Source organism: Vulpes lagopus, chromosome 8 (assembly GCF_018345385.1).
Source record: "Vulpes lagopus strain Blue_001 chromosome 8, ASM1834538v1, whole genome shotgun sequence".
Classification (NCBI taxonomy): Eukaryota; Metazoa; Chordata; class Mammalia; order Carnivora; family Canidae; genus Vulpes; species Vulpes lagopus.
Window position 1 is genome coordinate 125,702,224 of NC_054831.1, and position 27,399 is coordinate 125,729,622.

The 27,399-nt window shown below is 54.4% G+C and overlaps 1 protein-coding gene across 3 annotated transcripts in view; it reads right to left on the reverse strand.

The window, feature by feature from the left end:
- Positions 1-13,116, reverse strand: part of EPHB2 (EPH receptor B2) — a 185,033-nt gene extending 171,917 nt beyond the window's left edge. For all 3 annotated transcript variants that reach the window (XM_041764848.1, XM_041764847.1, XM_041764846.1), the window contains exon 1: positions 12,949-13,116. In XM_041764848.1, the coding sequence (XP_041620782.1) occupies positions 12,949-13,009 (61 nt within the window). In that variant the 5' untranslated portion in view covers positions 13,010-13,116. The remainder of the gene's footprint in view (positions 1-12,948) is intronic.
- Positions 13,117-27,399: the final 14,283 nt, after the last annotated feature.

The following is a 27,399-nucleotide window of genomic DNA, read 5'->3' on the forward strand; positions in this document are numbered from 1 at the left end:
ACCCAACCAACCTTCAAATTGTTCATCATTCATCCCACCATCTAATCCATGCAAATATCCATTCATTCATTGTCTATCCATCCAGCCACCCACCATCCAACCGCTGATCACTCAAGCACCCATCCAACTGTCAACTGCTTTCCACTTATCCAACTGTATATTATCCAACCAGTATGGCTGATACGGTATGGTTCCAGGGAAGGCAAATATGTTGACTCAGTACACATATGATCTAAACTACACATTATTAGACAGGTATGTACAAGGTGCCACCAAGGATAGTAGACTCAACACTGCATATAGATGCAGGAAGGACCAGAGAGACAGGTCAGAGCAAGCTTCAAACAGGAGGAAATGCTCAAGTGTGGTCTTGAGAAGCAGCGGAAATTAGCCAGAGAGAGGAAACCCAGGCAAGGGAGTAACATGAAATAGCATGATGGATTCTAGAAGTCCAAAGGCCTGACTCTTCATAACCAACTGGTTAACTGTGGACCATGGGCCAGTCCCGTTTTCCCAAGTCCACTGGACTCTGTAATTTCCCCTTGATTCCTAAAAAGAAAGAGCCACCTCCTACTGCAGCTGGAAGCCAAGCTGCCACCTGCTGACCTGAGCTGTGTTCTGGTGGTTACAATAGGGGTGCATCTGGGAGAAAAGTGGGTCCCCCAAAGTTGTGTGGAACAGGCTTTGCTGTCAAGCAGACACAGGTATAAATCGCAACCTCATATTTTGCTCCAACTTACTTAATCTCAGAGTCTTTCTTCCTTCCTCTGAAAATGAAAAAGCCACGACTTAGCTCCCCACTTGGTCATGGTGGAAAGTGAACGAGGCAATCCAGGGGAAGTACGTGGTTGCCTGGAGGTAGCCCTATTTACTCTTCCCAGTGGCTGCCAATGTTCAATGTGTGATCTAAAATATTGGTTAAGGGGGGCCTGGGTGGTTCAGTGGGTTAAGCGTCTGCCTTCAGCTCGGGTCATGATCCTGGGGACCTTGGGATTGACCTCTGCATCGGGCTCCATGTTCGACAGGGAGCCCGCTTCTCCTCCCTCTGCCTGCTGTCTGCCTACCTGTGTGCTCTCTGTCAAATAAAAATATTTAAAAATTAATTAATTAATTAAGATAAAGCAAAATTAAATTAAATCAAAATAAAATAGTGGTCAAGAATGTGGGCTTTTGACATACACGGATCCATTCCCGGTAAACACTACTTCTTTGTCCACGTCTGCCACTTCTGGTCAAATACACATATGAATGCACACATATCTGTACACATAGGGATGCAGATGGGGCGAAAACGTTCACAACTACTGAATCTAGGTGAAGGACACATGGGTGTTCATCCTACTACACTTTCAACATTCCTGTGTGTTTGAAATACTAAAGAGAAGAAGACAAGAAACCAGCTCTTTGTTGATCTGTCTTGAAGTCAGGGTCCCTGAGTATGGATTCTAACCCCATGATTTTCTGTAGGCAAAGTATTTAGCGTCTGTAAGCCTTAACTCTTTCGTCTCTAGGATGCAGGTAACCGTTAACACCTAAACACCTTGCCTGGTCTCTAGCAAGCCCTCGATAAATGTCAGTTGAGAAGCCGAGGCTGGGAGAGGTTCAGTAAACACTTGCCTTTCATACATTATCTCTTTTAATTCCCCCCAAATGCCACCACAGGGCAGGTGAGGTCATCTCATTTTACAGATGAGAAACTGAGGCTGGGAAGGATGAAGCGACTCAGCCACGGTGATACAGCTGGCGTGGGGAGGAGCCAGGATCCGAACGGTCTGCCTACCTCCAAAGTCTGGGATCTTCCTCCGCTGTCTCCTGCCTCTGCTACGTCCCTGGACCCAGGCCAACGAGCCATCAGAACCCTTTCAACTCCAGAAGGGAGTCCCAAGCTCTGCTGGCATGGCTGGGCTTCCGGGCCGGCTCGGGGACACCCAGCGTCAGGGCCTCCTTGGCAGCTCGGGGGCCCTTTCGGCTGTTCTCCCGAGAGCCCCAGGAGCTGCCATCCGAGGCCGTGGGGAATGACAGCTGACGCTGACGGGGGACAGGCGAGAGGATGCACCGGCCCGGGCCCTGACTCGCGCAGACTCCCTGGGCCACGGCCTTTCGTGGGTTCTAGAAAGGCCCCGCGGGCTCTGGCCGACGCTGTTCCCAGGCTCTGCCTCCCTGTGAGAGGCGGAGAAGCCCCATTCAGGCGGGACGCATCCCACTGTGCGCTAAGCCGCTTTCTCCCCACTTACACGTTTCAGATGCTTTTTGTCCTTCCGGCTTCCCATGGACTCAGGCCAAGTGACAAGTTGGTGCTGTGGACATATGTCGTCGCCATAATGGGAGTGTTGACCTCACGCTCTCTCCCCGCTGCGGCCAGGCAGCTCGCACCCCGCCCTGGGCCTTGGCGGGCCGTTCTCAGCCACAGAGGACTCGGGCTCCCCGCGCCGCACGCTCAGGGGCCGCCCATCCGGACCCTTGCACATGCTGCCCCGCTGCCTGCGACGCCTGCCTTGCCGCTTCTTCCTGGCCCCATTTCACAGGGGAGGAAACGGAGGCTCAAGGAGGGAAGTTAGAAGGGCCAACGTCACGCCATAGGAGCCAGAGCCAAAGGTCCAACCTGGCCTGGAAGGTTCCATTGCAAGAGCGCGTGCTTTCCATTCCAACAACTCTGCCCCAAAGAAGAGACCCAAAGGGAGACATGCCCTCTGCCTCCAAACGCGGCCCACACCTGCAGGAAGGGGCTTATGCTTCTGGGTTGTTCCGGAAGGCAGGAAAAGGAACCGGGGAGGGAAGTTACGGGCAAAGAAATTCCCCCGACTCAAGGTTAAGAGGCATTTCCAACAACTTCACTACCTACCGTCTGCGTGACCGTGGGTGAGTCACTGCGGCTCCTAGAGCCCCAGTTTCTCCATCTGTAAAATGGAGATAACGATGCTCTTGTTATTTCGCTCCCACCCCGACACACCTGAGCTACAGCTTGTTAACTGCCAGCTGGTGAGCCAGATCAAGCCAGCAAACACGGTTTTGTTTGATCAGGACAGTGTTTTAGAAGAAATTGAGCAAACATTTAAAAGCTCATCTTTCCCATAAACACCAAAACTCTGAAAATCAGAAGATGTGGCAAAATTGAATCCCAATTCCAGCACGGCGACCTGGTCAGGAGAGGGTTGCACCTGGCTTCCTTGGAGGACACGCACGGGCTCCGGGGCACTGCTGTCTGTCTAACACGCGGCTCACACTCAGAGCTCAGGGTCGCCCACCCACCCAACTCGCCACTGGCACAACATCTCTATGTGCTCTGGACCAACCTGGGGTCCAGACTTCGATCTGACAGCAACAGGCCAATGCCTCTAGACTTCTTCACTTCCACCACTGCTTCTCTACTCCTACGGTGGCCCTTGGCCAAGGTGGGAGTGACAAACTGCAGTTACAGTTGAACGGAGAACACAGTTGCTCCTTGCCATCACCTTCTGAGGTGGGTGAAATCATGATGCTCCATTCACAGATAAGGAAACTGAGGCTCCGAGGGGGGACGTGTCCTGCCCCCAGGCCACAGGGGCACCTTGGTCCCATTCTCCAAATCTGGTCCCACCAGACCAGGGCCCCCTTGTCTGGCCTCTAGCCTCATGCTAGATCTTGACTATCTATGATTCTGGCTGCCGTTTTTAGTCATTTGTAATTTACTGCATAAATATCTATTTTGTGCCTATCATGAGCTTTGTGCTGAGCATGGGATAAGGTGAAGTGTGGAGAGCCCCTTGCCCCCTTAGGGGAGACAGATAACACTGGAAGCCAGTGCAGGGAGACAGTGCTGGGGGTGGAGTGGGAGGGAACAGAAGGTAGGGAATGAGGCTTCTGGCTTCCTGTTACCCGCACCCCTGCACCAGACTATAAACTCCCCGTGGCAGATTGTCTCCAAATATGGCCACCAACAATGCCTCCCATTGCTAAACACAAAACCACTCTCCCATTAAGGGGGGAGTAGTCTAAGACTAAGTTTGGACCATAGGTTGGCTCGCAGCACATGGAGATGTGTGCCCATGGTGAAGCGGGCGGGTGGGGGATACCGAGCTCTAAGCATCCCCTCCAGAGACGTGTTGAAGACTCTGGGCAATGAAGAGTCAATTTTTATGGGTTAAACCATTGAGCAAGAAATGGGGCTTTCCTGGGAGCACGTGGCTGGCTTAGTTGGCAGAAGGTGTGACTTTTGATCTCAGAGTTGTGTGTTTGAGCCCCACGTGGGGTGTAAAGCTTAAAAAAGAGAGAAAGACAGACAGATAGAAAGAACAAACTGACTTTCCTTTAACAATTGAGCAGAAAATCAAGCCCACTCTATTTCCCCCCACCTGGAACCTGATGAAGAAGCCTGGGATGACCCTGAGATGGCTTTGTGACCTTTTTTTGGCAGCAGGGGTGATGTTTTGTGATGTTTGAGCCTGGGTCTTCAGAGGTCTGGGCAGTTTCTGCTTCACCATCCTGGGAGCCAGCCACCATGGAAAGCCAAGTCAGTCTGGAATGACGGCAAGAGATCCTGAGGAATGCGATGGCGGGCCCAGCCCTGCCAGCCCCACCAGGGTCTCAGAGAGGTACGGGAGGCCACCATGGACTTTCCGGCACAACCTAGCTGAGTATGGGCTCATGAGTGACCCCAGCTGACACCGCACGCAGCAGAATGAACACCCAGGGGAACCCAGCCCATCTACTGAATCAGAAAACCATCGTTTTAAGCCAGTACATTTTTGGTGTGACTTGTTATGCAGCAAAAGATAGCTGATACACTTTCTGGGAGCAGAGTCCTGCACTTTCTATAGCTCTCCCCTCCCCTGCCTGGAGCCTGGCACTAAGCATTGAATCTCAGAGCTTGGAAAGGGCCGCCCAGACCCCTGAGTCCCACTGCTTCACTTTATGGAAGAGGCAGGCCCAGAGTGACGGGCCTGAGAGCAGGGAAGCAGTTTACTCCAGATCACACGGAGAGATGGGGGCAGATCTAGGAGGAAAGCTTGAACCCACACAAATGTGGAATGCGAGTTGGTAGCAAGTTACCCCTAGCACTCCTGCCGTCTGCAGAGGCAGCCACTCTTCGGCTCCAGCCAACTGTGGCCGTGTGGGACGTGGGCCCAGCGAAGCCAGATTGTCTGACTTTTCACAGAAGCCAGAAAGAGGATTTCTCTCTAAAAATCTCTTGATTTTTAAATGTTGGCTAAGAATTCAAGTTGGATTGATGATCTCTGGGCCATTGAGACTGGCCCTGGGCTTCAAGCTTGGTCTGGCTGCTGACCCTGTGCAAGCAGCATTGGCACCACCCCCACCAGCCTCAGTTTCCTCATCTCTAAAATGGGCCCCATGGCTCCTGCCCACTCACTGGGTTGCTGCGAAAACCCGATGAGCTAATGGATTTGGAAGTACAAGCTACAAATGGCCCTGCCGCTCAGTTCTCTGTGGAAGCGCCCCTTACGATGTAACGAGTTAACACCCGATTTGTCTAAGTTAGAACAACATTATTCTGGCCATTATGACAGAGATTGCATTTTTATGGCAGGTTTGTGAGTTCCAGAACCCTCTCGCTTGCATTATCTCAGGATGTTGATGGAGTCGGAGGCTGGACGGCTGCCCTGGAGACCCTCACCAGCGCCAAGCCCTTCCACTGAGCTGGGTGGCACATTCCAGAAATGGCTGGAGTGGCAGTGAAGAACAAGGGCTCTGGAGTCACCCGGACCTGGGTTTGAATCCTTGACTCCCACCTCCTCGTTTTATGTCCTTGGGCTAAACCCCTGAGCTTCCGTTTTCTCATCTGTAGAATGGGCATCGTAATAATACCACCTGGTGGGGCTCTTGGGGCGACCGCAGCAGATGACACCCACACAACGGTAGAGTGTCTGGCACAAGAATCGATGGCCCTGATCATTATCATGGCACAGAAGTTGGTGCCTGGCAGGCAGAGGGCCAAAAAGGAAAGCATGGCTCTAGAGGATCCTACTACTTTCCTGAGATTAGGAAGGCAGACCTGGGGGAGGGATGGGTCCCAGAGACAGAGTCTGGGGGGGCCTCTCAACCACCCAGGAAGAGTCAGAGCCTTGCTCCATAAGGCTCAGGACTTACTACTGCATCTCCAGTCTTTCCCCACAGTTGAGTGAAGAGGGGTTGAGAGAGAGATGGAGACGGAGTCCCCCTAGTCAAACAGCACCCACATTCCCCTCCACTCTGAAGCCAATCTCCTGTCGGTGTCCAGCAATAACAACCAGTTAAGATTTGCTGCACGCTCATCACACTTGAGGCCGCACTCAGCTTTATCTTTTATGGATTAACACACTCATTCTTCACAACCACTTCCAGAGCTGGAAACTACCGTTCTCCCTGTTGTACAGTGGGGGGGGGGGGGGGGGGTGCTGGGACTCAGACAGGACACCGAGCAAAGGATGGTCTGACTCTGGAGGCCCTTCCTGTAGCCCCCAGGCTATGCGGTTTATGGAACAAGAGAAAGGCGGTCAGGGCTAAGCTAAAGGGCTATGGGATTTCGGAGAAAGGAGCAAGTACTCTGGCAAGGAGTGACATTCGTAGGACATTTCGTAGGAAAGGACAACCAGTGAACATGGGCCGCAGCCACCGGGCAGGCTGCACTGCTGAGCATCTCATTTAATCCTCGCCAGGATGCATTTCCATCTCCATTTACAGAGGACGAAGCCGAGGCTCAGCACATCCCTTGTTCAAGGCCACAGAGCAGGCGAGGTCTCCTCCCTGAGGACACCCCCACCCCCAGGGGGCTGCAGCAGGGCAACAGGTGGTTCCAGGAAGCTCACCTGGCATGGCCCAGCTAAGGTGGCCTGGGCAAGCTCTCCAGGTGACACAGGGGCGCCAAAGAGACAGGTGTCCCTTCTCCCACCCTCCAGAAGGCAGCTGCCTTAAGAGGCCCTTTAGGGCTTTCAGGCAGCCTTATCAGACTGAGCTGATCCCAATCAGGAAGCTTCCAGGTGCTGTCACATCAACGGCCCGCCCCGCCCCTGGGAGCTGTGCAAACATCCTTCCCTGCCCTCCCCCAGCCCAGCCTCTGTCCACCAGCAGGCAGGCAGCCCCGGCAGGTGGTGCTAACTCTGATTGATTTCGCTTTATTTCAGTCTTTTCCAGTTTCCCGCTGCGGCGTCTCTTCCTCTTTCCCAGGAGTCCTGTGTTTTATCCTCTGGGGAACAAATCTGCCTGCCCAATGGACAAGCCCAGGGGAACGTGTTAAAGATACACACTCCCAGGCCGTGTTCTTGATCTACCAAACCTCCAGCGAAGTCAGGCAAGCAGGCCAGGCCCACCTCTGCCAGGAGGCCGCCCTGATCTCCCCCCTCCACCCAGGGAGGGAGCACAGCTCCCCTGCCTTACCCGGCCCAGGCCTCCTGTCACCAGCCAGCTCCATCCGCACCTTCCTGCAGGGGTCTCTCTGTGTGCGGGGTCTGACCTGTAGCCTTAACTCATAGGTGAGCTCTGGGTGGTACAGCTGCCCAGCTGCTACCCTGGGCTTTGCGGAGGGCCCAGCACGGCTGCCCGGAGACCCTCCCTCCACTCCTGCTCTGAGGCTGATGCAAACCTTCACGAATTTGAGGGAGGGTAGCAAAAGCACCAGGAAGGACAACCTCGTGGGAGGGACGGGGGGTGGGGGCACAGCAGAGCAGAAGGACTGGCTGGCAGGGGTGGGAGCGAACCTGGGATTCCAGAATTATGGGAAGCAAGCCCCCCACCGTGCCCCCTGGCGTAGGCTGGTGTTTTCACCATGACTGAGAAATTTCTGAAACTAAGGACCTTCTTCCTGGAAAAATCTGCATTAATATCCCGTGTTCAATGATCATTTCGGGCTGATCACAGATCCCCAGAACTAAGGAGGTCTGCGGAACCCTACTGAGAGTCCGTCTGGTATAAGAACCCAAGTACCTGCTCCCAACAAGGCCCTGGAGGAGGAGGCAGAGACAGAGCTCTGGGCCCACCCACACTTGTGGGGTTGCCATCCCGAGACTGGGGGATGCTGGGAGCCTGAGCAATGAGTTGAGAGAGACACTAGGGTTCATGTGTTGCCTGGACAACCCAAATGCCAAAAGGGGAGCCAAATTAGGACACGGCCATCACTGACTACGCCTACACTCCAAGGAAGGGGACCTCACAAGGGCCAAGAAGAGCATCTAATGTTCACGGCCGTGTGCCGGAGTGCCTGACGCTTCATGTGGGTGTCCACAGAAACCCCTGGGGGAACGGAGGTCCGGGGAACCTGAGTTCCTCGCCCAGGACGCAGCACGCTGGCATTTAAACCCAGGTCCGACCGCCCTCGAACGCCGTGTTTCTTCTCTACCCAACCCTGTCTGTGAAGCCGGGCGGGCCCCGTTCCCCACCGGAGCTGGAATGCCTGCCCCCTCCCCGGCACCTGACACGAGCGAGGTGCCCACGGATGGATGGGAGAATAAATGAATGAATAAAGTCAACTTGCCTCTGAATTCTACAGCATTTGGGTTTTAAATCTAAGCCCGGATTTCCTGGCTAAGACGGATACATGAAAGGAGCCTCCTTTAAAAATGAAAAGCAGAAGAAACAAACATAAAAGGAAAACCAATTCCAAATTAATCCCACTGAAGGTCGCTGGGTCTTAGGGAATGCCCAAGAGGTGGACCCAGTAGAGAGCCGGGGTGGGGGTAGGAGAGACAAGAAGTGTGTTGGGGGGCTGGAGGGCAGGCTCCCTCAGCCCTCACAAGAAGGGGACCTGCTAGCACAGAGCCGCTGCTCACCCATTTGACTCCTCAGCCCCGGATGAACCGTGACCTGTGACCATGTCCAAGCCTGCCCCTTGGCTTCTCCCTCCAGGAAGACTTCCTTGGTCTCCTTCATCTCTGTATCATTCCCCTGATTCTTCACATAACACAATGCGATAGATCCGTTCACGCATTCACTCAACATACATTCAGTCAACGTTCCTTAGCTGACTGTGTCATTCAGTTACTGGGGACCCATGGGACTCGGCACAGCTCTAGGCACTGAGGATGATGCCATAGCAGACGTGACTGATAAAAGCCGCTTCCCTCCCCGAGTTTATCGTCTAGTGGGCAAGGTGGACTCCAGACAAGGAAACTAGTGAAACTCTGAAACCGCTTCGGATGGCCATGGGTGTCAGGAAGCAAAACAAAGCAGGTGGGTTAGAAAGCGGCCGAACTAAGTCTGTTTTAGATGAGGTACTCAGGGAAGGCCTCTGGGGAGGTGGCATCGGAATTGAGCTCCTCTTCCCACAACTGTGGACATAAAAATAAGCCAGGTGAGCTCTCTCAGGGAGCTTACACTCTAGCAGGGAACAGACAAGCTGACCTTTTCTCAACTGTGCGGGGCCGGGTGTGGCTCATCTGAACATCCCACACCCTGGATGTCAGAGATCTTTCCAGACGCAAATCTGGCCAGGTCCCTCAATGGCTCAAGAACCTTCAACGGCTCCCCACGGCCCTCACCATCAAGTCCAAATTCCTCAGCCTACCGTCCTAGCCTTTCAGGACTTGCCCTGCCCTCATTTCCAGGCTCATCCCCCAATGCTGCCCTCGACACCCGGCTCCCTCAGATGCACCCAAGCAAGTCCCCAGTCCGAGCCTCCACGTCCCTGGACAGGCTGCTTCTCTTTCCAGGTAAAAGTCTCCTCATCCGCTACGTCTTAAAGGCAACCTCCTTAACTTTTGAGAACACAGTTCTTTAGCGTGACAGGTGGCTGGGGAAGTCTCATTGCAGGGAGAATGAAGTAGAGGACGAGGCAAAGAATAAAGCCATAAAAGAGGAAATAGCCCTCTTCCATCCTAAACTGCCTCTGCCGCCCCAGTGGCGCACAACTTCCTCCTGGCAGCACTCTGGGACACACGTATCACATTATATGTGCCAATGTTTTCCCTATCAGCTTGTCCCCTATCTCCCTGCTCAGCCCCACACCGGCCAGAGGAAGCTCCATAAATATTTGGAGACCAAAGGAGCAAATGCACGGAGACTGATTTTCCCTAGACTTCAACCTTTGGATTCCATCTAGTGGCTGGTCTGTCACTGGCCTCTTCTCCTGTTGGATGTGTCCCCAGGGCGCTTCCATCCCTCACTAAGCCCCCACTCCAGATGCTGCAGACTTGTGTTTCCCTGGAAGGGGGGGTGTCTCATGGTTCAGGGGAGACATTAGGTTCACTGTACCAACCCAGGAGTCCCCCATCCCCCAATACACATATGCCTTCTCTCCCCTCTCTTGTTCTGGGGGTTTCCTAGGATCTCAGTGCTCGGGACAGCCTTGTAGCAACAGAGTCGGAGGAGCGGGGAGGGAATAGGGTGCGGCCATGTGACTCGGGGGATTGGGAGCTTCAGGGGAAGCCCTTCCAACACCCCAAGCTTCAGACGTGAAGCCATACACTCTGCTGTTCCCAGTTGAACCCAGTCTTTTCTGGGATGTGCTACAAGCATCCCTGCACCTCATCCTCCACCCCCCTACCTCAAGGCCACACACAGTTCTTCAGGGTGGGCTTTTCTCATTCGTTATGTGGTCTGAATCTCACAAACACCCCCATGAGATAAGGTGGGAAGGGGATGATCATTACGCCTTCATCTGACGAGAAAGATACAGGCTCAGAGAGAGGAAGTGGGTGCATATATCATGGGATCCCAAGAGATCACCCAGACCATTTTACACACAGGGAAACTGAGGCCCCCGTAAGGGAGGGAGCTGGCCCAGAGTCCCAAGTAAATTAGAAGCAGGGCCCTTGGCCTCCACCTCACACCATGTCCCCATCCATCTGGCCAGCTCCTTGTTAACCCCTGACAGATTAGATTCCTTGGTGTCTTGGGGGTTGGGGGGCAAAGGAAGAGCCTAAAGCAAGGTCTGGGGTGCCCTCCCCCACCCTGCCCCGAAGCAGCCACCTCCTCCTTGTGATGTCAGCGGCCCATCGACCGGGTGTCCAGGGCCCACAGTCCAGCCAGGCCACAGCCCACCAGATCCCAACCATCCAGGGCCACGGCCGGACAGGCACGGGCCTTCCATCTACCCCACGGTAATTAAAAACACACCAGGCCTCTTCCAACGCGAGAGGGGCCAATTTTCTTCCCCTCCAGCACCGCTGACTGCAACCTAAATAGCAATATTTATGCCAAGCGCCCCATAATACTGTAAACATCCCAATGTATAGCGGGCCAACACATGAGTCATTTCCCCAAAGCCATAGTTAATAAGTGGTACCTCAGCCATATTCCAGGGAGCTCCAGCCAGCATCCAGGCCTCAGGGCTGCCCTCCACACCCAGGGCCCCGGGGCACCCTCAGTGCCCCAGTGGCCCCACTCTGGGAAACCACAGGCAACCGCCAGATCCTCCAGGAGCCAGAAGACAGCTGCCTGCATTCGAGAAACTGCCATCTAGGGATACCCCTGCACCCCCAAAGTGTGGTCACTAAAGCGCTCCTTTACCAAGAGAAGAACTAAAGTTATAGCACAGGGTCCCCCCAGACCGTTTGCAGAGGCCACAGCCCCACGCCTGGTCTGATCAGGTTTTTGTTCTGGGGCTTGTTGGTTTGTTTTGAGTTGCAAGAGGGGAAGGGGCTCTCCACCATCCCAAAGTGGCCTGAGAGGAGGGCACATATGCTTCACTCCTCAGCCGGTGGGGGCAGATCCTGGAAGGGGTCGCCCTGCCGTGGGAGAGCCAGCCATACGAACAGAGCCCAGGCTTCAGGGACCTCAGCCCTAGCTAGGCTCTGTTTTTACCACCCAAAGGCCATGGGTGAGCCACTGAGTTCTCGGAGCCTCGGTTTCCCTTCTGCCTAAAAGGGAGTAACAGTCATACCCACCTGGCTTCCGTGCAAGACTTACTTGGGGGAATCCAACAAAATTGCGGGTGGGAAAGCACTTTGCAAAGCTTAAAGTGCCCTTGTCAACCGTACAGCACGTTGTAAACCAGAGAGAGCTGCATCTAGTGCGAAGTACTTCATAAACCGTAAAGCGGTTTGGAAACTGTAAAGTGCAGTCCACATGAGAACCATTATTCACGTTCATTCCTTGCCCTGCAAGCTTGGCCATTTCTGGTGGACACACCCAGATCCCACGAACTTTCCCTCCAGAGCGAGCTGGCTCGGGGGGACCCGGCCGCCACCCCGACCCCTTGGGGGCCGGGCGGTACCGACGCACGAAGCCACGAAGCCACGAAGCCACGAAGCCACGAAGCCGCGGCGAGAGGGTGGCAGCGACCCTGGCCAAGCCCGACACGGGGCGAGAGCATCTGGGCCGGCCCTGGCGGCAGCTGGAGAGTTCCCGGGGCTCCCGCGGCCACGCCGGGCTGTGCGGCCGGCGGGGCGGGGGCCGCAGGGGTGCCCGGAGGCCGGCGCGGCGGGGGGATGCCCACGGCCCGGCCCCCCGCGCCCCCCCGCGGCCCTCCCGGGGAGGGGACCCCATTGTACGCCGCGGGCGATGGGCAGGCGGCGGCGCGGGGCTGGCGCGGGGGCTGGCGCGGGTCCCCCGCTCGTCCCGGGGGCGCAGACCGCGGGGCCCCCACCCCGGCCGGCCGCGGGGCCTCCCTGCCTCCGCTCGCTGCCAAACTTTGCAGCCCCGACCGCGCGCCGGGCCCGGGGCGGGCGCCCCTCCACGCCGGGGCGAGCCAGGCCGGGCCCGCGCGGGGCGGGCGCGGGCGCGGGCGCGGGCGCGGGCGCGGGGCGGGGGCGGTGCCCGGGCCGGGGCGGCGGGCGCGTGGGCACCCCCGGCCCTGGGCGGCGCTCGCCCGCTGGCTACAAAGCCTCGGCAAGATGGTCCCTTCGCCTCCCCCTGGCACCGTCCGCCAGCGCCCGCCGCTCCCCGCGCTCCCCGCGCTCCCCGCGCGGCCGGACACACCTCCCCGCGGCCACCTGCGCCGGCCGAGCCCCCGGGCAAACTTGGCGGGCGGCGGGCGGACGTGGGCGCCGACGCCGGCCCGTGCCCGCCGCTCCCCGCCCCCACCGCCCGCCGCCCGCTCACCTTCCACCGCGGCGAGCAGCGGCAGCAGCAGCAGCGCGGCCCCCAGCCTCCGCAGGGCCATGGCTGCGCTTCCCGGGGCCTCGGGCCGCCGCGCCGCGGGACCCGGGCGGCAGCGCGCGCCCCGGGCTCGGGGGGCCGGGGGGGGCGGCGAGGCGCGGCGCACACACAGCCGCCGCCACCGCGCAGCCAGCAGAATGAGCCATCCAGCCCGGGCAGAACGGGGACCCGGGCTCCGCCAGCGCCGGGCACGGCCCACCTGAGCCGCGGGCGCGGGGGGAGCCCGGCCCGGCCGCCGCCCCCCGCGCGCGCCCGGGACCCCGCCCGGCCGCGCGCGCCCCCCGAGCCGGGCCCCCCGCGCGCCCGCGGAGCCCCCGGGGCCACGGCGCGGGCGCAGGGCGCAGAGACCTCGCGCGCCCGGGCGCCGGGGACCCCGAGCTCCCCCCGCGCAGCAGTGGTCTCTCCCGGCGCTGTGGCTCCTCCAGATAAAGCAGCGATTTCAGCCCAAATGTTTCTGAATTTTTATTGAATGCTGCAAAGCCGGAGAGCGTCTGGCGCGGCTGACAGGGGCAGGGAGAGGGGACCCCGGGGGGGGGGGGGAGGGCGGGGAAGGGGCTGCCCAAAGCGAGGGCTGGCCCTACCTGTCAGGGCCGGGAGTGCCACCCCCTTGCCTCAGCCCTGCCACCCGGGTCCCTGCGGCTCCGAAAGGGACCGAACTGCAATGAATGAAAAAAAAAAAAAAAAAGAGAGAGAGAGAGAGAGAGAGAGAGAGAGAGAAGGGGGGGGTGGAGATGGGAACAAAACAGGCGGCTTTCCCAGGCGCTGGGGCTGGGCTGGGGCCTCCGCCTGGGAGAGAGGGCCTTGGCGCTAACACGAGGGCCTTGGGTGGGGGGGTCACTCCAGCGGGGGGGCCGGGCCTGGCAGACAGACCCCAGGCCTACCTCCCCGCCTTGTTCTGAGCCAGCCCGTGAGCCTCTCCCCGCAGACCCTTCTATCTGCACATTAGGTTTCTCTCTCCGTTCGTCGTGTTCCTAATGCAGTTTTGGGGTGAAAGAGGCAGATGGGGGGGCGGTATCTGGGGAAGCCTCATTCCCCCCATGGAATGGACCTCTGTCTGTGCAGCCATGGTTTTGTGCATGGCAGTCCCTTCGGGGAGGACACAACCCCGTTTCCATCCCTGTGGGCCCGGCCCTGCTCTGACAGCCTTCATCACCATCATCATTAACAGGCTTTGCGGAGGCCGGATGGTGGGCAGGCTGCAGGGGGCCTGCGGGAATCACCCAGGCAGGGCCCCTGGCCTTTGCGAGCTGCCTCCTGACAAACAAGACTTAACCAGGAGCTTCCTGCTCTGTGGAGTGGGTGTAAGAGCCCAGTAGAGGTACAGATGGTTTAAATTCGCTCTACACCACCCAGACCTCTCCTGTCCCTTTGTCCTACACACTATCAAAATGTCCCCGCAATCCCCTCCCTTCGGAGCCCACCCTACAGTCCATACCAATGAAAGGGCCCCCCAGGCTCTGAGACTCCATCTAAGGTTGGGGAAATTGGGTCGTCTTTTGAAGCTTTGGGAGTCCAACTCCTGGAAGGTCACCAGGAGGAAGTGGGCCCTGCCAGCTGGGAAAGACTGCTTGGAGAGGAAGAAGTTGGGGGGTGGGGGATGCCCCCCCTCTCAAGCCTATAGATTCCTCCTTGACCAGGGTCAAGGTCTTCTAGGGTAGGGATGGCCTTTATTTTCAGTTCTTGCTTGTCAGACTTTCCAGGGGACCCAGGGTTTGAGGGATGCTGAGCTTGGCCCATCCTGGGGCAAGAGTCCCTCTCCTGGGCAGAACGACCCCGAGCTAGCGCACATGCTGGAGCCAACATCCAGGTGCCCCGTCTCGTCTCTTCCCAATTCAACAGATGTTTCCTGAGCACCTGTTACTATGTGCTGGGTGGATCCAGCTCTTCTGCTCTGTTTCTCTCCCCGGGGGCCCTTGTCACCCTCTACCCACCACAAAGAGGTACCTCCCTCTTTGACCCAAAATAGGAACAGCAGTGGCATTGATTGCGGGTCTGGTACCAGGCACTAGGCTAAGCTTTGTGTATACATTGTGCCCTGAATCTTTTAACCCCGTGAGGCAGGTGCTGACCTTTTCAGATAAGGAAACGGAGGAGGACCAGATAACTCGTCCAAGATCATATGGCAAGTCGGAGCTAGGGTTCAACCCTAGGCTTGTCTGATCCCGGTTCTATCCCCTCTCCGTCCTTTCACGGTTGCATCAAACTCGGGGAGTCATTTATCAACTTCCCACATCCCCTCCGCCCAGATAAGGAAACTGAGGCCTATAGACGGGAGTGACTTACTCAACATTATATAATTAAATACAGAGCAGTCCAGGGGCTTTAACTGGCTAAAAAGAAAAATAGTGATAATAATAATAAAGCCTCTCCCATCTTTGTCTCCCTAAAACAATATCTTAGTCCCTATTTGGGATCCGACAGGGAGGCTGGGTTCTGCAGTCTGGCCGGGCCTCTCCTCACTGGTCTCTGGCAACTGCCTTCAGCCGGCCTTTGTCCCAGCTGCTCCCTCTGCCAGGGCGCCCCCTCCACTCTAAGAGCTTAGATTTGGCCCCACCCCACCCCCCACCAAGAGCTTTAATTGACCTTGGCCTCACCCCCTCTCTGAGCTTTTGCACTTTTCTATTTCCTGAAAGATGGTCAGCCCCCTACCGCCCTTTGCGGGTGTCTCAGATTGTTTGTTTCTGATTTGCATCTTATCTCTGCAACCCCTGCAGACTGTGAGCCGCCTGCAGGCAGTGCCCAGACTCAGAACAATACACTCGCAGGACGGGAGGCCCCCAGAGAGCACCTGACCCAATCCCCTCAGCTGCGAGGACCAGGCGGCTTAACTTCATTTGTCTAATGACAACAGCTACTCACATTTGCAATCACGCTTTAACAGTTTACAAAGCAGTGTTCACACCCATCAGCTCGACTGATGCTAATTCAACCAGCCTATCCTGCCAGCCAGCCTGGCAGCAGTGGAAGCTCCATTTCTCAGAAGGGGAAAAAAGTTTCCAGGGTGGGGAAAAAAGTACTTACCCAAGGACACACAGCAGATTTGGGGGTAGGGGTACCTCTGGAACTAGCCTGCAGTGACCGGATTTGTCCAGATCTCTTTTAATCAAATTTGATTAAGAAACACTAATTTAGGGGGCACCTGAGTGGCTCAGTCGGTTAAGCATCTGCCTTCGGCTCAGGTCATGATCCCTGGATCTTGGGATCAAGGCCCGCATCGGGCTCCCTGCTCAGTGGAGAGCCTGCTTCTCCCTCTCCCTCTGTCTCTCCCCCTACTGGTGTCCTCTTCCCCTCCACTCCCGCCTTCTCTCTGTCAAAAAAATCCAAAAAACAAAAAAACATTAATTGGGCATTTCCTACATGCCAGACACTGGGGAGGCAAGGCCAGCTGTGAGAAGACGCTGCTCTTCTAGAACCCACCTTCTGTCCTTTAAGACCTACGTGGACGCGAGAATTAAGATAGTGATAGATGCCAAGGAGACACTAAAGCAGGGTGATAAGACCTTGGGTAACTGGGGAAGGGGTTTCTCTAGTTGGGGGGGATCAGAGAAACCCTCTGTGAAGACTGAAACAAACATGACAGCCAACCCCTGGATGATGAGGGGCCCACCATGTAAAAGTATAGAAAAAGAGGGCTTTCTGAAAAGGAAATGTGTTATGCTGAGTGACATAGGGGTCACCTCACAGTGTAACTAGGTCTCAGGCTCCCATCCTAATGCCCCTTTTTCTGCCCACAGGTAGGAACTGCAAATGCAAAGACCCTGAGGTGAGAATATCCTGAGCACCTTCTAGGAATAGTAGCTGAAGCACGGCAAGCAACTGGAGTGTGGAGAAGATTAGGTCAGGGAGAAAGAATATGGATTGTATTTTAAGCACAATGGGGAACCATCGAGAATTATTATTTTTTTAAAGATTTTATTTATTCATGAGAGACACACAGAGGCAGACACACAGGCAGAGGGAGAATCAGGCTCCCTGCCGGGAGCCCGATGCAGAGCTCGATCCCAGGACCCCCAGGATCACACCCTGAACCAAAGGCAGACGCTCAACCACTGAGCCACCCAGGCGCTCCACCATCGAGGATTATAAGGAGAGAATAACTGTGTGACCTCGGGCAGTGCACTCACCCTCTCTGGGCCCCACTTGCCACAAATGCAGAATGAGGGCATTGACCGAGATGGTTTTTCTGAGGCCGCTTTGGAGACAGCAAAACCTGCATCCTCATCTCCCCCACACCAGGGATGCCAATTTCTGGCCCCCTCCACTCCCCCTGAGGCCTTCTTCCTGAGGGCCTTCTGAAAAGGAAATGTGTTCTGCTGAGTGACAGGCACAGGGGTCACATCACAGCATAACTAGGTCTCGGACTCCCATCCTAAGGCCCCTTCTCTGCCCACAGGCAGGACCCATGGCGGGGGGACAGCCCGTTGTGGGTGAGACCACAGCTGGAGCTAGTGCGAGACCCGGGGGAGTTCAAGTCCTAGTTCTGACACTAGTTTGCTGTGAGGCCTTGGGCAAGGCCCTTTCCCTCTCTGGGCCTGCCCTGGCAAGGGCAGATCTTTCCTCGCAGATCTTTCCTCATGAAACTCACAGACCAGCACCGTCCAGCAGCGTATAATACAAGCCCCGTACGTAACTTTTTAATTTTCTGTTAGCCACCTCAAAAAAAGAAAAAGAAACAGGTGAAGTTTGCTTTAATGTATTTATCTACCCCAGTATGTCCAAAATAACAACCATTTCAACATGCAAATAATGAACTATTTTATACTTTTTTTCATACTAGGCCTTTGAAATCTGGTGTGCATTTCATATTTTAGCATCTCTCAATTTACACCAGCCACATTTCACGTGCTCTGCTCTTGGTGACATGTGGCTAGTGGCTAGTGGTCACCATATTGAATAGCATAGATTTAGACACTGACGTCAGTAATTACCTTATGGAGCAAAACGTGCTCCTTAATACAGGCTGTCCAAACACTCGAAGGGCACAGAGGAGGAAGTTGCTACCTCCCTCCGGAGACGGAAGGCTTCCTGGAGGAGGTGACCACTGAAAGACCAAAAAATCTTATTGACGGCTAGTATCTTTCCCCTCTCTTTTAAGAAAACTTTTTCTACCTCGTGATAAAAGTGGAACACATCCGCTGGTAAAAATAAAGAAGATATAAAGGAGCTCGGAAGGAAAACAAAAACCACCCATAATTTCCCCAGCCTGAGAGCCACTGTGCATGTTGTTTTGATCCATTTCCCTTCAGGCATTTTTCTAGACTCAAGTATTTTGCACATAATTAGAATCTTACCGAATGCACGACGCCGTGTCCTATTTTTTCTCCACCTAGCACTGTGGAGTGAGCATTTCCCTCGGTTGTTATAAACTCTCATGCAGCAGTATTGCTATCAGCTGCGTACTATTCCGGGGACAGGATGGCCATAAACCTGGCAACCTTTTGTGCCTTCTTCCTGCTTCACCTGAAGGTACCTGCAAACCCAGCTCCACTCTGGGTGCCCCTCTAGGGCAGAGGCGGCAGGGATTGTGGCCAGGAGCAAGCAGGAGGGGAGGATCCCCTGAAAGTCTCGCTGTGCTTCACTGCTCGCCACCGCCAGGCCCTGGGTCTTTGTGACTTGGAGCTGGAGGCTGGGCTGGGCCGAGGCTCCGAGCAGCCAGTCTCCCCACTGCCACCTGGCGGGCTCGGAAGTTAATGCACCCTCCGGAGCACAAGCGGAGGATAGAGACCCAGGCGGGAGGGGCCGGGCCCACTTGACCTCTGGGTCTCCACCAGACTTTGTGACCAGCCTTCTGCAGTGGAGGTCATCTTAGGGTCTATTCTGAAGAAGAGCTTCCCTCTTGCTCTCATTCTGAAGGGCCATGGGTTTGGGAGAGGAACGGCCTGAGTTCAAACCCAGCCCCACCTTTTATGAGCCCTGTGACCTTGGGCGAGCCACTTCACTTTTCTGTGCCCCAGTCTCCCCATCTGCAACCGAAGCTAACAACAGTGTCTATCTCCTAGAGTTGTGACATGGGACATTGCACGAGATGCTTACCACGGAGCCTGGTCCACAGAAAGTGCGTTCAGTGTTTTTGAATGATTTGACGACAGAGGGAAACTAGATGCCAAATATAGGGGGTGGATCTTAATTAGCCTCATCTTCTTTTTCCAGGACCCTGCTCACGACCCTCCATCTCCTGGAAGGTTTTCCTGAAACTCTAAATCTTCGAGGGAGCCACGTTCCTGCTCAACAGTCCTCCATGGCTCCCCGTGGCTCCCTATTCAAGGTCCTTTAGAAACAGGACCTAGCCCATCTTCCTAGCCTTGCTCCCCACGGTTCACCTCTAGGTCCCCTCTGGTTCAGCCAGGGTGTTGCCCTCCGTACCGCAGGAGCCCCCCTCATCCCTCGTTCCCCACATCCAGGCTCTTCTCACACACAGCTTCACCCCGGACCACAATCTCTCCATCCTGTCTTCAGAATAATCTGCGACTTCCAAAGTCCTGCTCACATGCCATCTCCTCCAGGGACCCTTCCAGGGATCAACTCTCCCTCTCTCAAGGTCCCCAGTGTGCTGACGACACACACCCCAATTTCCTTCATCTTAGGTTCTTACAGCCTCACAGAGTAGTAGAAAGAGTCTGGGCTTTGGAGTTAGGGAGGTATGTGTTCGAATACTGTGTGATCTTAACCTCTTTGAGCCTCAGTTTCTCTCTTTGCAAAATGGGTCTAATCCTTACAGGTTTGCTACGAGTGCAGAACGAGAAGGCGTGATGCACAATGCCTGCCCCAAGCAGGTGTCTGTAGAATGTTACTTTCCTTTTCCTGCAAATTTATGCTCTCTCTAGACAGGAAGCCCATTTGGGGCGGACTGTGTTCTGTTCACCTCTAAACCCCTGAGGGCCAGGCACAGGGGTACTGAGTAATCGCTTGCTCTAACTGAATTGAAATTTCTCTCCAGGCAGCAGAAGGAACCTGCTTGGTATTGGAAACAGGTGGTAAAATGCTACTCAGTATCCATGAGCCAGAGTCAGTCCCTCCTGGGAGCCCTTCATAGGTCCTGGTAGGGGACGGTGGGTATGGCTTCCCATGAGCAGCCCGGCTCCACAGCCTGTTTCCACCCATCATCTGCTTTGATCCTCCCAACAATCTCATGAGCATGACAGCCTTCCCCACTTTACGGTGAAGGAAACAGCAGCCGGGAGAGGAAGTGACTTAGCTAAGGTCACTCAAGAGACTCGTGAATACTGGCCCGGGAGCCAGGTTTCCTGACCGCACCCGCCCCCCCCCCAGACGAAGGCCCTTTAGAAAAGGCATCAGATTAAATGTGAGGAGACCTGAGTTCAAATCCTGGTGCCGCCGTTTACTTTCTGCGTGGCTTTGGGTGGTTATGTCATATCCTGCGTCTCAGTGTCCTTGTGGCGGGGCCCCTTCTGGGAGATGAAAGGCACCAGGAGATGGGAACCGCCTCTGTAAACTGTGGGATGCTGTATCCAGGTAAAAGGTGGTTAGGGTTACCCATCTAGCCTGATATAGGATGCTTTGATCTTTGCGCCACCCGGGAGTACACAGGGTTTTTATGGCTGCTCACCAGGCCAGCCGTTTCCCGGTTTACCTATCTCTTGGGTTTTGAAAGAGCTGTTTGGGTGGGTGCCTGGCAATAGAGGTGCAGCAGGGAGAGGTTGCTGGCCCGGTGAGCTGGGCACTGGGTGTGGAGTCATTGAAGACCGGGAGAGCTGCCCTCCTCCAGGCACACTCAGAAAAGACCCAGACTGGGCTGGGCACTGGGGTGGCAGGAGCACAGGGAAGGGTCAGGCAGTCTTTAAGGACTATTGCACATGACCAGAAAAAGTCATAGAACCAGATGTAGCTCAACTGTCTGGAAAGATTTCGGGGTAAGAGTAGACCTGCAGCAGGGCAAAGATTATGGCTGGTTCACACTGAAACAAGACCAAGCACAAGGAGGTGTTCTAGAAGTATTTACCAAGCAGGAGAGTGGATGGATGGATGGATGGATGGATGGATGGATGGAGAGGAGGGAAGATGATGACAAGCAGGTATGTTTCCAGGAGGTCATGACATAGGAGTTGTGACAATTCTTTTGATCATAAGAAATGGACTCAGGACACATCTGGCAATTGAAACCCAGGAAGCTCTACTCTGTGATCAGGACTTAATAGAATCCAGCAAAAGGAGGCCTGAATATGACTTGTGATAATTCAGAATCGAAGGCATCTCTAACCACTGAGATCATGAGAGTAATCACAAGAGTTGCCAAGGCCTGTGCTGAGCATTTCACAAATGTTATCCCATTTACTGCCCAGAATATTCTCCCAGGGTGCCTGCCTTAGGCTTCTGGGCCCTTCCTTCTCTCTGCAGATTGCTCGCCCCTGTGCTGTCCCTGACTGCCTGGCTTCGCTTCTTGGGAGAGTCTGGGGTTGGCCTCGCCAGCACATCCGTGTGGCATGGACAGAGTGTCACGGGCCCCTGGCCAGTCCAGAGTCTGGCTGTCCTTGGATGTCGTGCTGTCCAGGGTCTCAGGCGGGTCGGAGCAGTGTCAAGACTAGAACTCAGATCTCCTGGGAGCAGGCATCTGGGGTCTAGGACAGGTTCTGAGAAGAGGAAAAAGAGAGGGGGCTTTGAGGCTGTGAGCCCAAACTTCCCAGCCTTCCCCAACTTGCCTTGGATAGACTCCTTCTGAAAAGTGCGCCCCAAGATGTGCCTCAACACAAGCGATGGGGAGTATAGAACCAGAGAATTTCTAAATTCGGAAGAGCCTGGCATCAGCTTCTCCACCCCTCTCATTCTATAAATGAAGGAACTGAATCTCAGAGAAGGAAAGTGATTAGCTCAAGGTCACACAGCAAGTTAGTGGTAGGATGTTCCCCCAGGTTATGGGGTGGAATTAGCAATTGGCTTCAGACTATGGGGCTGGGACAAGGAGCTCGAGGGGAGTCCAAGGAGACCAGGCAGGTGGCTTTCATCTTTCTAGGACCATCACAAAGGCTGAGTGAGGTTCAGTGCCGTAACCGCCTGAGATGGCATTGGAAAGCAGCCAGCTTGTCAATTCTACCTATTAACTAATAGTCTATTATTTTCCTCTGGGATTAATTTTTAAATGCAAACGGTGTGTTTTATCACACATTTGAACACTTAATATCCACCGATTGCTGATCTTTGAGCGGGGGCCAGGCCTTCCTTCCTCCAGTGGTTCCCAAGGGCTTGAGCAGCCCCAAGGGAATCCGGGAATGAAGGGACACACGGCTGCAGGTTCAAGCCTCTGGTTCCTGATTTCCGACTCTGCATCATACCCATGACATATTTGGGAGGGGCGAGCAGTAGGGATAGTGCGAGGGGACAATGGTTGGAAATCAGGAGCCAGTCTTCCCTGCCCAGGACATTTTCCTCCACATAATTAATATCACAAAGAGAAGCTGAGTCTGCATTGGATTGTGGGGATTATGCAAATGAGGCCACAGAAAGGGAGATTTCTGAGCTCATGGTTATTCTGGTTGCAGTAAAGGGTCCGTCCAGAAAGCACCCAACACGGCCACCGCCAGGACTGGGGCCATGGGGAGGCAGTTGGAAGGACCCTGACTAACCGGGATCCAGCGAAGGGCCAGAAATTCTAGAGGCAGGTTTTCCTGGCAGAGAGGAGCTTGGGCAGATCATCGTTGCAGGAGCCAGCCAGGCAACCCAGAGCTTGCTTCTTCTCCAAGCAGTCGGAGGCAGGGGAGAAAGGGCGAAGTCCTTGGAGCCACAATTGGGGCCAAGAATCCCTGCTCTGCTACTTGCTGGCTGTGCGGCCCTGGCCGAGCCACCTCATTCCCAGGAGCCTCGTGTCATCTATGCCGTGGGGGCAGGGAGCGTGCCCTCATGGGGTTGATGTGAGCACCAAATGAGATAAAGTCCATTAAATAGACCCAGTTATGCCTCCTCTTCCACCTGCTTCATGTGGAGTGAATACAAACTGGATTCACATAATATAATAATAGCAGGACTGTAAATAATATAACACGTCAAACTGTACGTATTGACGTACACACGTATAATATAGCAGTGAACACTGGAAGAGTACCTGCAGGAGCTGGAGACGGTTCTGAGCTCCTGACATATGCCAGCTCACGTAAGGTTGTAGCAGCCCTACGAGGCAAGTACTAATGCGCCCATTTTATGGATGAGGAAACTGAGGCAAGTTAAGAAGCTTGCTGAAAGTCACACAGCTGGGGAGTTGCCGAGCTGGGATGGCTAGTTGATTCCTGAGGATGAGCCGTGCAATCACGTTTCTCTCACCCTCCTCAGCCAAGGGAGGGGGTGACAGATACCTTGAGGTCAGGAGACCTAGGGTCTCCTCCCTCAGAGTGTGGGGCCTGGGTGTCCTCATCCATCATCCCTGGGAGTGTGTACTAAGGAGGGACACATCTGTTGTGCTGTCACCTCTGAGCAGAGCCTGGCTGGTCAGGGACCCTCATTACTAGCTGTTTAGATGCCACAGATAGGCCTTAACATTCTTTGGGTTTGACCTGCCCATTTTTATAATGGGGAAACTGAGGCCTGGGGAGAGAATAATCCAACCAAGGTAGTCGCTGGAGTTACCAGCAGGTCTCCCGTCTGCCAGCCCAGGGTTTTCTTCCCTCCCTGCCCCCATTCACACAGGGGGACAGATTTCTGAGCCACAACTGCCTCACGGGCTGAGAATGTTTGCTGAGCTTGAGTCATGAGCCACGAGCGAGACCCTGGGGTGGGGACAGGCACGAAAGCTGAACAGCCTTCACACTCGTCTGACCACGGAGAGAGGCCCAGACAGAGCGGAGCTCTGGGTCAGGTGCCGGGCCAGGGGGTAGGCTGTGTGTGGCGGGGTGGGGGCAGAGGTGAACAGACCCGGGGGCCTGTCCTCCAGGACTGCTCGGCCTGGTGGGAGTGTCAGACCCGTGACAGTAACCCCCGCCACCACCGCAAGTGGCATCTGCCGAGAGCTTACCCTGTGGTGTACACTGCGCTCCAGGCGTTATGCTCATCCCCTTCATTAGTCCTTACCACAACCGTTGCTGGCATAATCATAATATACCAGATAATGGCATAATAATAATAATAATAATAATAATAATAATAATAATAATAAAAAAACATCTAGGATATAATGGTACCACCTTTATCATCATATTGCATACAGAATATCATAGACATTTTACAGATAAAGGCTTTGAGGCTCAGAGAGACAGAGTTATTCGCCCCAGGCCACACGGCACTGCAGCCCGTGGAGGAGGTGATACTCCCACTCTCTGCGGGTCCCCAGGGCCTGTGTCCTACTACTCCGTCTGACGTGCTATGGAGCAACTGAGCTGGGGCTAGTACGAATTGAGATATGCCATAAATGTAAACATACACTGAATCTCAAAGACTTAGTAAGGAAAAAAAAAAAAAGAAAGATATCTCATTAATAGTTTTTTTTTATTTAAAAAAAATTTTTTTTTATATTGGTGACATGTTGGGCAGCCTGGGTGGCTCAGCGGTTTAGCGCCACCTTCAGCCCAGGGCATGATCCTGGAGACCCGAGATCAAGTCCCACGTCGGGTTCCCTGCATGGAGCCTGCTTCTCCCTCTGCCTGTATCTCTGCCTCTCTCTGTGTGTGCCTCTCATGGATAAATAAATAAAATATTAAAAAAATATTGGTGACATGTTGAAATAGTATTCAAGATATACTGGATTAAATAAAATGTGATTAGAGTTAGCTTTACCTGTTTGACATTTTCTTTTTTTCTTAAAAAGATTTTAAGGGGGGGATCCCTGGGTGGCGCAGTGGTTTGGCGCCTGCCTTTGGCCCAGGGCGCGATCCTGGAGACCCGGGATCGAATCCCACGTCAGGCTCCCGGTGCATGGAGCCTGCTTCTCCCTCTGCCTATGTCTCTGCCTCTCTCTCTCTCTCTCTCTGTATGACTATCATAAATAAAAAAATAAAAAAAAAAATAAAAAATAAAATAAAAAAGATTTTAAGGGGGACTTGATCCCGGGACTCCGGGCTCACGCCCTGAGCCAAAGGCAGATGCTCAACTGCTGAGCCACCCAGACATCCCAATATCTTTTTTTAATGCGTCTACCAGAAAATGTAAAATTACACACGTGGCGTGCGCTTTATCCTTCTGGACCGTGCTGCTCTGAACCTATGCTGATGGGACTTGCTGCGACGGTAAAATGTGCCATTCTGCACCGTCCACTATGGCATTACTAAGTCACATATGGCCACCGAGAGCTTGAAAGAGGACGACTGTGACTGAGAAAGTGAATTTTTAATTTTATTTCATTTAATTAATTTATATTTGAATGTAAGTAGCCGCAAGTGGCTAGTCGCTACTTACAGACAGCACAGCTCCAGACCATTACGCTTTTCTGCCCTGTGAAGACGAATGAGCGCCAGCGCGTTAGAGGATCCCTGATGGATGTGTTTATGCTGGGGCTGGGGGCTCACTGGATGTCACTGTCTCCACGTAGTTGTGGAACTGGAGGCTCAGGGAGGTGTAGAGGTTGCCCCGGGACACACAGCTCAGGGGTGATAGAGTCAAGAGAGCTTCCCTCCAAGCTCCAGGTTTGTCCCCTCCTTCGCTGGGGGTGAGGGTACTGTCTCCAAGGACATTAGCCTGGACCACCCCATCCTGGAGCCCACCCAACCTCCGGTGACCTTGCTGGGAACCCTCAGATGTGATCACCTGCATCCGCTTGCTCTCAGGTACTGCTGACACCTGCCATCACCTCCCCGCCCTCATCCCTCAGCACTTCAAGCTCCAGCGGCAGCTTCTCTGCACCAGCCACGCCCTGTCTGGTCCCATTCCTCCCCACGCTCGCCAGGCCCTTTCCACCCTGTGCCATCCTCTTCTCCCGGAGGAGTCGCTGCCTTGCTCATCACCTGCTGGATTTCCATGACTTCTCACGCATCTGCATGTACTTTAGAATGCAGACCCTGAGCTCCCATCTCGTGGGGAAGCGGTAACAGAAGCAGCTGCTGCCGTCCTACCAGGCTGACCCTGGGCTGGGTTCCAACCCCAGCTCGAGCCACCAAAGTCTGGGTGACTCTAGGCAAATCACGTCACTCTGAGCCTCAGTGGCCTCATCTGTAAAATGGAAATAGTGACACTAAAGGGTTCTTTGAACATGGGATGTAGGAAGGGGTGCAAAGAATCCTGTTGATTGTAAAATGAAACACAAACATGGCAAAGGATTGTGACACTCACAGATCCTCCACTGAGCTTTTCATGCTGCTGTGGTTCGAAATATGTCCCCACATTTTAGGTCCTCCTCCCTTTAGGAGGTAGAGGCTAATTCCCTCCCTGGAGGATGGTCTGGACTTAATGATGTGCTTCTAACTAATAAAACAAAGCAGAAGTGTTGCTGTGTGACCCTAGAGACTAGGTCATTAGAAGGCATTTGACTTTCTCCTCTTGCTTGGATCTCTCATTCTGGGGGAAGTTAGCTGCCATGTCTGAGGACACTCAGGCCCATAGCCCCGGGCCCAAGTTGAGAGGAGCTGGGGGTCCCGCCATTGGCCTCATGAGGAAGGCACCTGGCAAGTGGACCCTCTACCCGAGGCCAGATCCTCACGTGACTGAAATCCCCACTGACGTTCTGACCATGACCTGGTGAGGCCCTGAGCCAGAACCACCCAGTGAAGCCAGTCCTGAATTCCTGACCCACAGAAACCACCAGAGCCATACAATAACCGTTTGTTATTTTAGGCCAAGAAGTTTGAGAGGAAATTCGTTACACAGTAATAATGAAAACACACATAGAATCTTTTTTTTTTAAGGTTTTATCTATTTATTCATGAGAGACACACACAGAGAGGCAGAGACACAGGCAGAGGGAGAAGCAGGCTCCCTGTGGGGAACCCAATGTGGGACTCGATCCCAGGACCCTGAGATCATGACCTGAGCCAAAGGCAGGTGCTCAACCGCTGAGCCACCCAGGCACCCCACACACATAGAATCTTATTTAACTTTTGTAACATTATGACGTACGTGTTATTATTCCCATTTTACAGATGAGAACACTGAAGCTCATAGAGGAGGAGACACTTGCCACGGCCACTCAGTAAGGATGTGGACTCAAGACCTCAGCCCTGGCCCATTTGAATTAAGAGCTGCTGCGACTGGAACCATGTGCCATACACCTCCTAGAGACGCTCCGATGATGGACTACAGGTCTTCCTAGGCTGGGTTCCAGTATAGGCCAGTGTCCTCCCAAGAACAGCGGCTGTAAACTACACCTTGGCCCCATCCCCATACCTAGCAACCAGTAGGTGCTCATTAAATGGGTGTTTGAATGCGATACAAGGCATTTGGATCGTGTGTGGCCCTGGGCAGTTCCCTTGGCTAAACTCACCCAGATGTTTGTGGGGCCCCGGGGGCAAGATACAGATAGAGTTC